This window comes from Phyllostomus discolor, chromosome 12 (genome assembly GCF_004126475.2).
Source record: "Phyllostomus discolor isolate MPI-MPIP mPhyDis1 chromosome 12, mPhyDis1.pri.v3, whole genome shotgun sequence".
NCBI classification, from domain to species: Eukaryota; Metazoa; Chordata; class Mammalia; order Chiroptera; family Phyllostomidae; genus Phyllostomus; species Phyllostomus discolor.
In genome coordinates, this window is record NC_040914.2 from 65,420,318 (window position 1) to 65,432,297 (window position 11,980).

Consider the following 11,980-nt stretch of genomic DNA (forward strand, 5'->3'; position numbering starts at 1 on the left):
TCCCCCTTTTGTTTTTCTGTTCTGTAGACCTCCTGGCATTGGAGCAGAGCAAGACTTTCTATAAGCCAGACTGGTTTGACATTGTGGAGTCTGAAGTCAAGTGCTGTAAGGAAGCCGTGTGTGTCATTGACATGTCCTCTTTCACAAAGTTTGAAATAACAGTAAGTATTTGGAGACCAATATAACAGATTAGGAAACGGTACATATTTATTGAATGCCTCCTTTTTTCATCTATCTCCTCAAAACTGATTCTTTAAGAACTCGTATATTTTAATGTCTTATCTTTTTATTTTTTAAAAGATTTTATTTATTTTTAGAGAGAGGGGAAGGAGAGAGAGGGAGAGAAGCATTAGGGTGGTTGCCTCTTGTGTGCCCGCAAACCAGGCATGTGCTCTGACTGGGAATTGAAGTGGCAACCATTTGCAGGTTGGCACTCAGTCCACGGAGGCACACCAGCCAGGGCTAACTGAATTTTCTTAGTAAGTCGCATTGCCCATCGGACCGTGTTACCAGCCAAATGATCTTGTGCTCTCTCTGCTTTGTTTCTTAACCCTACAGTCCACTGGAGATCAGGCATTGGAAATCCTACAGTACCTCTTCTCCAACGACCTTGATGTGCCCGTGGGCCACATCGTGCACACTGGCATGCTCAACGAGGGTGGAGGCTACGAGAATGACTGCAGCATAGCACGCCTGAACAAGCGCAGGTGAGGTCAGCTGCTGCCGCCAGCACCCTTCAGCACTGGCTCCCTGAGGGTGCTGTGGCAGAGCAAACCGCCCAGCTCACTTTTCCAGGAAACCAGAATCATACCAAAGATGAACATATTTCATTATCTCATCACCAGTTCATTAGCAGCCCAATACAAAAAGAAATCACTAGGGAAGAAAAAGAAAAAAACACAACAGATTATGTAAAACTCGGTGTGAAAACTTAGTTGCCCTACTGGGAGATGTCTTGTCTTGCATCAGTAGGGCTGTATAGTAACAGAAGCCAGCCTCCTGTTTCTCCTTATGTGGTGTGTATCCTTATGTTCTGTGCTGCTGGCGCTCTCTGAAAGCTAAGAGCTCATTTGCCAGTGTTCTACTTACTGATTTGAAACTAGCTGAGAACTTGATTGCTTCCTGATCCTTTTTCCTGCTGCCTGGTTTTGATGACTTGTGGGTCTCACTTTCAGCTTCTTCATGATTTCTCCAACTGACCAGCAGGTCCACTGTTGGGCCTGGCTTAAGAAACACATGCCGCGGGACAGCGATCTGCTTCTGGAGGACGTCACCTGGAAATATACTGGTATTTCCCTCTGGGGGTCCTCTGGGGTCACTGTGTGAGGACAGGCCAGGTGATCCGCTTTGTCAGAACTAGAAGCATGGAGGAGGCTCTCTGGTGATGGAAGTTGATCTCTGATACTGCCCTGTGTCTTTCCAGTGAAGCATGGGATGAGTTCTTGAATCACTATTTTGTTCACCGTTGTGTCCCCTGCAGACAGCGTGTAGGAGTACAAATATTGGTTGAATGTGTAAATAATTTTTACTTTTTCTTTTTTATTTCATTGTTTTGTTTTCTAGAGTTTAAAGCATTTTTATGTCATCTATTATTTTTTTCAAAATTTCCCTTTAGCTTTTATTAAAAAATTCTCTCCCAAGAACACGCTTATTGACTTTAGAGAGAGAGAGGGAGAAAAACATCGACGTGAGAGAGAAACATCAATCAGCTGCCCCATACGCACCTCGACCAGGGACCAAATCCATAACCTAAGCATGTACCCTGACTGGGAATCAAACCTGTGACCTTTAGGTTTACAGCACAGTGCACCAACCAACTGGGCCACATTAGTCAGGGCAGCTTTACTTTTGATTTTATTTATTTTAGAAGGGAAGGGAGGAAGAAAGGGAGAGAAACATCATTCTGTGGTTGCCTCCTGCGTACCCCCCTACCAGGGATCTGACCTGGCCTGCAACCCAGGCGTGTGCCCTGACCGGGAATTGATCCGGTGACCCTTTGATTCACAGGCCGGCGCTCAATCTACTGAGCCACACCAGCCAGAGCTTTTTAGTGAATAATTTTTAAGGATGACCTTAATTTCCTATCTCAGTGGTTCTGTTAGGGGAGCAGCCCTCCTCTAATGCCACCCCATTCCATGTCTAGCCCCTCCATCTGCTCTCCTTAATCTATTCCTGCCGCTCACCCCACCAGGCCCTCATTCTCAACCCATCATATCAGCAAATATGATAAACTCTTGCTACCAGATCGGCAAACTATAGAATCATCTTGAACCAAAGCTGTGTTCAGGCCCGTAGGAGGGTAGCTGGTGTGCAGGTAGCACAAGCTGCTGTCACAAACGTGACAAAGTCCAGAGAGGCTGGGCAGCTCCTCTCAGGGCTCTCCTCCTGGTCCCGATTTGGGATTGGGGCTTTTTCCATCGTGTAGTCACACTGGGAAGGTGAGGGGAAGGGAATTGTGCAGGGCGGTTATGGCTGGCCCTGTAAGTGGGCTCCTGTCCCATTGGTCAGGGCTTGGTCTCATGACCCCATCTGACTGCAAAGGAAGCTATGGAATGAATGTGGCCTTCCTGTGTCCCCAGGAAGAGGAAACTCTAGTCAGGCAGACCCTCTCCTGCCCGTAGTCAGCATTTAGCAGGCCTGTCGAGAGAGGTGTATCTGCCAAAATCAGGTACCCCTTGGCTTGCCTAAGCAAAGAGACATATTTGTGGTCCTGCCACCTGGACCTGGTCATAGGTGAGCAAGTGTACAACAGACCTTTCTCATTAGCTCGGCTGTTCACCTGGAACAGCCATACATCTCTTGTTCTTCTCTGTTTAGCCCTCAATCTGATTGGTCCTCGAGCCGTGGATGTGCTGTCCGAGCTGTCCTATGCACCGATGACTCCAGACCACTTCCCAAGTCTCTTTTGCAAGGTAGGTGCTAGTGAAGTTCCGGTTTCTAAGTGGGTGGGGAGCGTCTTTTATAGATGGCAATCACATGTTCTTACTGTGTTGGTAACACCCCCAAAGTGTGTTGACGTTTATTAAGTAAATAAAATGACAGAATAAATTCTTTTATTTTTCACCCTTCCAGGTCTCTTTTTAGTAAGCGTTAGGATATATTTGAAGTGGATTTAACTTCTGAGAATATCAGTTCTGTATATTTATTGCTTTCTGTAGCAGTAGATTAAAATTCTAAGATATAGGATTACGCCTAAGACGTCTGGGTCAGGTCCCTCTCTCCGTGCGGGGCCTCCTCTCTTTCACACGCAGCGGTGGAGGAGCGTCTGTGTTTGCGGCATCTTCAGGTACCAATGGTATGGGTGAATCCCTGAACAGTCTACATAATTTTCTTTCTTATATTCAACAACTATAACTGAGTGAACAAATTGTAACTGAATGAAAGAAATAACTGAATACTCTAGGCAGTGGCTGATTGAAAGTCCTAACAGACAGGTGTTTTTGTCAACCTGTCACAAGCAGCTTGGCAGTTACTGAGAAGGGGCTCTTTGCAATTCAGACCGAAGCTGGGATCCACCTACTAATTGATTTTATAGTTTTCCTTTTTCTCCATGGCAGAGCGAAAGCAACAGAAAACTCCCTGGTAGCCATTAGTGACTCCTTCACAGCACATGCTTGGCGTCTGGGGGGAGCGATGCGCGTGTGTGTTCTGCAGAGTGCCATTTGACGCTGGGCGTCCCGTGGCAGCTGTTTGCTTTAGTGCCATCTGGGACTTGGCTCCCTCCTCTGTGGGAACAGTAACTGAGACAGAGGTAACCGAGCTGCTGTGAACAGGTTTTGAACATCAGAAGCACGGTCTCGGACCCCAGGGCAGCCGGTGAACCACGTTCTATGCATATCAGGCATCACCTTTTGTGGGCAGGTGCCCAGGATGGAGTGCCGAGATCCCCTGAGGCATCATTTGCCCCCTGACACACCTGACTAAAACAGATCTCAAACAGGACTTTGCAAAAAGTACTGTTTCATGCTCGTCAAAGACTTTGCCTCCATTGCCCCGCAGCAGCTTGGCTGGCGCTCCTGAAACGGAGGGTAGTCACGAGGAGAGACCTTGTAGAGGCCGTGCTCCTCTCCTGATGACCTGCCCCCAGAAGCAGACCACTCTTGAGGATGAAATTCTTTCACTCACATGTCTCTCCTTTAGGGTTGAAGGGTGCAGAGCTGAGAGAAGGGTTTACCTCAGGCATCCATCCCACTTCCATCAGAATTTTGACACTGACTCTCCCTTTATTTCCACAGGAGATGAGCGTGGGCTATGCCAATGGGATCCGGGTGATGAGCATGACTCACACGGGAGAGCCGGGCTTCATGCTTTACATCCCCATAGAGGTGAGCAGCCCCGAAGGAAGGGGCGCCGGCTACCCCACACCTTGCCGAGCACTGGCTGGGCTACAGAGCCGTGTGTCATTGCACCTTGGTAATTGAACAGGCTGTGCTAAAGAAATTTTAACGTTGTAAAATTATTTACTTTTTGTTTTATATATTTGTTTTCAGACAGAGGGAAAAAGAGAAGGAGAGAAACACCAATGTGTGGCTGCCTCTTGCACACCCCTACTGGGGACCTGGCCCACGACCCAGGCTTGTGCCCTGACTGGGAATCGAACTGGCAACCCTTTGGTTTGCAGGCTGGCACTCAATCTACCGATACACACCAGCCAGGGCTAAGTTACTTACTTTTTTTTGAATAGGTAATACATTCACATGGTTTAAAAATAAAAATCCAAAAGACTCAGTTGTACTTGACCAGTTCCCACCAACTACCACCAGCGATCTTAGTTTTTATGTCATGTCAGAGATTTCTGAGCATATAGAAGTTTAAGACATATTTTAACCCTGTTTTTAGAATCACAAACAGAAACATACTGTTATTTCTTTTATTTCCTTAACAATTTATCTTAGAGATCTTTTCCTAGGAGTACCTAAAAAGAGCTTCTTCTTTTTTCTTTCCTTTATTTTTTAATAGTGGCATAGTATTCTATTACATAGTTGAATCAATTTATTTCACCAGTCTGGTACTAGTAAACATTTATGTTTCTAGTCCTTTGCTATTATAAAATTGTTCAGTGTACAAGAGTGTCTTTTTGCCTTGGCCAGTGTGGCTCACCTGGTTGGCGTGTTGTCCCATGAACCAAAGGGTCACAGGTTTGATTCCCAGTTGGGGCATATGCCTAGGTTATGGTTTTGGTCCCTGGTTGGGGTGAGTACAAGAGGCAACCAATTGATGTTTCTCTCTTACTTCAATGCTTCTTTCCCTCTCTCTCCCCTTTCCTTCCCTTCTCTCTAAAATCAAAAAGCATGTCCTCAGGAGAGAAAAAAAAAACATGTCTTGTTCCTCATTACATGTACCAACACGTGGAGATGCCAAACTTTAGGCTGATAGGTACAAAATAGTTCATCAGTGCAGTTTTTTAAAAAAATACTTACTTTTAGAGAGGGAGAGAGAAACATTGATGTGTGAGAGATCCATCAGTCGGTTGCCTCTCTCACACCTCCAAATGGGGACCTTCCCTGCAACCAAGGCATGTGACCTGACTGGGAATAGAACCAGCAAACTTTCAGTCCACAGGCTGGGGCTCAGTCCACTGAGCCACACCAGCCAGGGTGTCAGTGCAGTTTTTTTTTTTTTTAAAGATTTTATTTATTTATTGGTAGAGGGGAAAGGAGGGAGAAAGAAGGAAAGAACATCAATGTTCAGCTGTCTCTCATGTGCCCCCAGTTGAGGACCTGGCCCAAACCCAGGCATGTGCCCTGACTGGGAATCGAACCCACGACCCTTTGGTTCGCAGGCTGGCACCATCTACAGAGCCTACACAGTTCTGTCCACCCATTCTCCACTTGTTCTCTCCTGATCTTATCTGACCTGTCCTCTCTGCCTCTCACTTCCTGGTAGTCTTTGAACATGGTAGACTCCTTTCCACTTGCTGTTCCCCTTCCCCCGGTGCATCCTTTTCTCCCTCCAGACGGATACTTCAAGCTCACAGCCATACCTCATCACCTTCTTGATGACACTATTTAAACTTGCAACCTGACACCGAGTTCTCCCCATTCACCTTCCTAGTGTTTTATTTTTCTCCATGGTGCTTACCATTGTCTGATATATTTTCTTTTGTTTTTTGGATTACACATTTAAATGTAAGTTCCCTGAGGGCAGATATATTTGTCTGTTTTAACTTTTATATGCCCAGGACGTTAGAGAAGTAAGTACTGGGCATAGAGAAATGCTTAACACATGTTGTATGATGAATGTTCTGGCCCCATCCATTGTCTGTTTCTGTATAGAATTATCGATCTTTTTATGAGTTTTTAGGCATTCTCTCAGTCCTTGCCATTGAGTTGTACATTTTTTAAAAATGTTTTATTGATTATGCTATTACAGTTGTCCCATTTCTTTTCTCTCCTTTATTCCCCTCTGCCCTGCACCCCCCTCCCACCAGCACTCCCCCACCCTTAGTTCATGTCCATGGGGCGTACACAGAAGTTCTTTGGCTTCTCCGTTTCCCATACTCTTCTTAACCTCCTCCTCTGACTTGTTTTGTACCTACCATTTATACTTCTTATTCCCTGTACCTTTTCCCCCATACTCCCCTCTCCACCTCCACACTGGTAACCCTCCATGTGATCTCCATTTCTGTGACTCTGTTCCTGTTTAGTTGTTTGCTTAGTTTGTTTTTGTTAGGTTCAATTGTTGACAGTTGTGAGTTTTTAATTCCTATTTTTGGTCATCTTTTCCTTAGATAAGTCCCTTTAACATTTCATATAATAAGGGCTTGGTGATGGTGAACTCCTTTACCTTGCCTTTATCTGGGAAGCACTTTCTCTGCTCTTCCATTCTAAATGATAGCTCTGCTGGATAGAGCAATCTTGGATGTAGGTCCTTGCCTTTTATGATTTCGGATACTTCTTTCCGGCCCCTTCTTGCCTGCAAGGTTTCTTTTGAGAAACCAGCTGATAGTCTTATGGGAACTCCTTTGTAGGTAACTGTTTTTTCTTCTCTTGCTGCTTTTAAGATTCCTTACCTTTATCGTTGGGTAATGTAATTGTGGTGTACCTTGGTGTGTGCTTCCTTGGGTCCAACTTCTTTGGGACTCTCTGAGCTTCCTGGACCGCCTGGAAGTCTATTTCCTTTGCCAGATTGGGGAAGTTCTTCATTATTTTTTCAAATAAGTTTTCCATTTCTTGCTCCTCTTTTGGTGCTTCTGGCACCCTTATGATTCGGATGGTGGAACATTTAAAGATGTCCTGGAGGTTCCTAAGCCTCTCATTTTTTTTGAATTCTTTCTTCATTCTGTTCTGGTTGAATGTTTATTTCTTCCTTCTGGTCCAAACCATTGATTCAAGTCCCGGTTTCCTTCCCATCACTGTTGGTTCCCTGTACATTTTCCTTTATTTCACTTTTCAAAGCCTTCACTTCTTCCTCTATTTTGTGTTCATACTCAACTATTTCTGAGAGTATCCTGATTACCAGTGTTTTGACCTCTGTATCAGGTAGATTGGCTCTCTCTTCATTGCTTAGTTGTCTTTTTTGTGGAGCTTTGATCTGCTCTTTCATTTGGTCCATGTGTGTCTGTTAAGTAGTAAGGGGCAGAGCCTTAGGTATTTACCAGGGCTGGGTAACCCACATTGCTGTGTTGTGGTGAGGGGTCCAAGAGGGAACAGTGCTGTTTACATGGCTCTCGGCCCCCTTTCAGTCACTTCCCCTGCTGCCCACAAGCAAATTTGGCCCTCCTGGTGCTGATTCCCTGGTGGGTGGGTCTCTCCAGTGAGTCTGGGAATTTCTTCTGCCACCCCAACCCCCACAGATTTTTACTGTCAGAGGTTCTGAGGCTTTATTTCCTGGCACTGGAACCCTGGGTTGTGCGGCCTGTCTCACTCCCCACTTGCTTCTCCCAGTTTACCCACATCCGAATGTGGGACCGTCCTGGTCTTCCAGCCGCCACCTTGCTGCACCTCCTCTCTCCATCTCTGCCCCTTCTACCAGTCTGGATGAATGTTTCTTCTTTTACTCCTTGGTTTTCAGACTTCTATACAGTTCGATTTTCTGGCATTTCTGATTAGTTTTGTTTTTAAATTTATTGTCCTGTTGTGCGAGGAGGCAAAGTATATCTACTTATGCCTCCATCTTGGCCAGAAGTCTGAGTTGTAAATTTGTTTTGCCAATTTTCCATTTGTCTTTTGATTTGCTGTATTTGCCATTATATATATATTTTAATATTTGTAAGTGCTTGTCCTCCGTCATAGCTTAGAACACTCTGGAAAAGAAAAACGATTCCTGTTTCCTTCTTTTCCTCTGTGAACTTTATAATCATTTAGTTAATACCCTATGTTTTGGGTTGTGTTACATTTATAAATTACAGAGAATTGACATTTTTTTTCTTTTTAAAGACTGTATTTTTAGAGAAAGGGGAAGGGAAGGAGAGAGAAACATCAATGTGTGGTTGCCTCTTGCATGCCCCCTACTGGGGACCTGGTCTGCAAGCCAAGCATGTGTCCAGACTGGGAAAGGGTCGAACCCACAACCCTTTGCTTCACAGGCCCACACTCAATCCACTGAGCTATACCAGCCAGGGTGAGAACTGACATTCTTATGTGTTGAATCTCACAATCAAAGTATGTTTTATTTTTTATTCACTTTTTTTGGGGTAGCCTTTGGAGGTATTTTGAAGTTTTCTTCATGTAGATGTTTTATGTTTCTTGTTTATTTGAATAATATTTTGTTGTTGCTATTGCGAATGGGAAAGATGTCTTTGTTACATTACCTTCTAAGTAATTACGATATATGAAAGCTGTTTTTCCCCGTATATTGATTGTTTAACCTAAGTCTTCACTAAATTGTTTATAGTTGTTTTTTTTAGTTGATTCTCTGGAATTTCCAGGGTTCAGTCTTACCATATAAAGACAGTTTTTCTTTAACAGCTTCTTTTCCTACACGTTCCCTCCCTGTCCAGTTGTGATAGGTAGCAGTGATTGTGGGCGTCCTTGGCCTGTTCGTAACATCAGTCCTGTTACTCCCAGTGTTGGTTTTTTTTTTTTTTAACAGTTCAGTTTTTACTGTATTTCCCCCCATTACCGTTATCCCCTCTGCAACCTCTTCTACCTCCTTCTACTCCCCCTTCCTGCTACCCTAGTGTTAGGTTTTAATCATTGAATAAAGCACAGATTTAGCTGCCCATGAAATCGCATCTGCTTTTCTACACTCAGAAATATTATAAAAATATTGAGGGGATTATTCATGATTTAATTAGAGTTGATCCAGATGTAGCTGGTACCTTTTGCCTGTATGGACAGGGATTGATTCCGAAGAGCCATACCACCTGGGTTCCCAAAGTCACTGATTGGCCAAACCCCATCTGGAGGAGCGGCTCTGTGGAAGGCCCTGGTTTCTGCCTTATGATTTTCCTGGACTGGTCCCACTCTTGTGGCTTTCCCAGCATTTAGTGAGGAAACAAGTCAACGATGGGGACCCACTTTTCCCTCTGCTCCACTTGTCTAGCAAGAACTAATCACCTGCTTAAATCTTTCTTCCTTTGCTGTCCTCTTAACTCAAGTATTCAGCTTGAGATGGTAAAGCACCAAGCCCACGAGGGATAATGGCTCTTTATTCACCTTTTCCTGCCAGTCTCCACTGGTCTCCTCCCCCGCTTTGCTAATTCAGGTGTTGCCCCTGTTCCCACACTTAAAGTCGTCTTGACCACAGTGGTTTGTTTAGCTTGTTCAGCTGCAGTAGTGAAGTTTACAGAGCAGAGTACATTGCCAAGATAAAGTACAACAATACCAAAGCAGCTGATATTTTTGTCTTGCTCCCCTGTCCCGTTTCATTGAGATATAGTTGGCATACATCACTATAGAGGTTTACAAAGGTGTACAGTGTAACAGATTGACTTAGTAGATTGTGAAATGATTACTGCTGTTTAGTTAGAACCCATCATCCCATGTAGATACAATAAAGAAAAAGCAAAAAAGAAAACCCAATTATTTTTACTTGTGATGAGAACTCGTAGGACTTTTAACTCTCCTGTGTACCATACAGCAGTGGTGTTAACTAGTCATGAGGGTGTACATTGCATTCCTACTACTTCTTCGCTTACAACCGGAAGCTTGCATCTTTTGACCACCGTCTTCCAATTCCCCCTCCCTCCACTCCCTGCCACTGGTAATCACAAGTCTGATTGCTGCTTCTATGGGTTTTTTTTTTATTCCACATGTGAGATCATATAGTGTTTGTCTTTCTCTGACTTAATTCTGTGTCTTGTTTTGTCTTCTGTTTTACAGTTTTTAAAGTAAACAGCATAGTCTGTTATTGGGCTTTAGACTTAACAGAGTATATTTAGATAGGGATTGAAAATTTTGCTTTCAATTTGGAAAACTTAACTTTCATTTAAGTTATCATACTTAACACTTTCCTGGAACCAAGAAAAGAGCAATGTGAGAGGCAGGATGTTGTGGGACTCGGGCTGGAGAGCTCTGCTGTCCTGGCTCCTTCCCTGGTGCCTCATCTGGGGTCTCTATGAGCCGCTGTAATCTGCGTGAAAAACCAGATGTCAGGTGCACACATCCAGAGTGATGTGTAACATGTTTCATAGCGTGACCAGTGCAAAAGGGGACTGGGGCAAGAAAACAGAGCCGGTGGCGGGTGAGCGGGCTATTTGTGAAGCAGTTCTGAGACTGATCATTTACTGGGCAGTGAGAATGCATCTATGAGTTACTTAATAATTGCGATATATAAATATATATATTTAATATCTGCTATGAGTTACTCCCCTAGACGTGAAGACACATGGTTGCTGCTTTCATGGAGCTTAAGTCCGGGCCAAGGGTGGCCTTGGCTCCTACTTCTGGGTTGTAGCACTCTGGTTTGTGAATGAGACATCGTGAGAATTTTACAGAACCCGCCCCCTTGTCCAGGTTAACAGTGTCGGCCACCAGGCTCACCAGACACACGCCTTCTTGAAATCCGAAGGTCTGCTGCTCACTAACCTCTCTCCCTGTAGTACGCCCTGCACGTCTACAATGAAGTGATGAGTGTTGGACAGAAGTATGGAATCCGGAATGCTGGGTATTATGCTCTCCGTAGTCTCCGAATCGAGAAGTTTTTTGCCTTCTGGGGTCAGGATTTGAATACCCTCACCACCCCCCTGGAATGTGGACGAGAGTCTCGGGTGAAATTAGACAAGGTACGGGGTCTGCGCTGTCCCTCACCTCCCCGGGCAGGACACCTGCGTTAGAGCAGGAAGAGGAGCTGATGTGGAAGGAAAGTGTCGAGGCATCTAGACCTCGGTGGCAGCATCAGGTGGACGACTAGGGTGTCCTTAGACTGAAAAGTATATCTGTGGGATGAGCCGACACCCCTCGTTTTCAGGACTTTGCTCTTTTAGACTGCCTGCCTTCTGGGGAAGTTTTTCTGAGTGGGTTATGGTGATACAGTAGCATGCCATGATTATTTGTGTAAGTTAGTCATCTTCCATTCCACTGCCTAATTTTTTATCGAAGTAATATATGAACATGAGTTTTTAAAAAATCATAATCCAAGAGGATGTGCAGTGAGTCTCTTTTCCACCCCTGAGCCCCACCCATCTCACTGCCCTCTTCCCCAGAAGCAGCGGTTTCTCGTCCCTCCTTTCAGAGCTTCCGCGTGGCGCCCACGCAGGAGCGAGGTTTCCCCTCCCCCCTCCGTGACCTGCGCCGTGGTGCTGCGCGGTCGCCGTGTCTAGCACTGCATGCCCTGTCGGTGTTCTTCCCGAGAAATGATGCGCCACTTTTTTTCTGTTATAAAAGTAATGAATGCTCATTTTGGAAAATGGGAAAATATAAAATTAGTATCATTCATAATATGCATATTTTATTGAGAACCACTATTGAGTTTATTTTATCCTGCCCTTGTTTTTGTACATACGCACATATAAACATAGGCATGGAACTTTTTGTTCAGATTATACAGAAGTGCTGTTTTTCTAAAAATTCTAGCAAATGTTTTTGAGTACTGATGT

At 44.6% G+C, this 11,980-nt stretch overlaps 1 protein-coding gene and 1 long non-coding RNA gene across 9 annotated transcripts in view; one reads left to right on the forward strand and one right to left on the reverse strand.

Annotated features, from left to right (window-relative positions):
• The window catches only part of PDPR (pyruvate dehydrogenase phosphatase regulatory subunit), a 38,060-nt gene that overhangs the window by 21,004 nt on the left and 5,076 nt on the right, over positions 1-11,980 (forward strand). For all 8 annotated transcript variants that reach the window (XM_028501766.2, XM_036012202.1, XM_036012205.1 and 5 more), the window contains 6 exons: positions 28-161; positions 559-707; positions 1,176-1,288; positions 2,818-2,912; positions 4,236-4,325; positions 10,985-11,167. In XM_028501766.2, coding sequence (XP_028357567.1) covers positions 28-161; positions 559-707; positions 1,176-1,288; positions 2,818-2,912; positions 4,236-4,325; positions 10,985-11,167 — 764 coding nt within the window. The remainder of the gene's footprint in view (positions 1-27; positions 162-558; positions 708-1,175; positions 1,289-2,817; positions 2,913-4,235; positions 4,326-10,984; positions 11,168-11,980) is intronic.
• LOC118497541 lies at positions 9,527-11,321 on the reverse strand. The gene is made up of 2 exons (XR_004900061.1): positions 11,193-11,321; positions 9,527-10,515 (listed from the first exon to the last, which is right to left on the reverse strand). It is a non-coding gene; the product is annotated as an uncharacterized LOC118497541 (long non-coding RNA).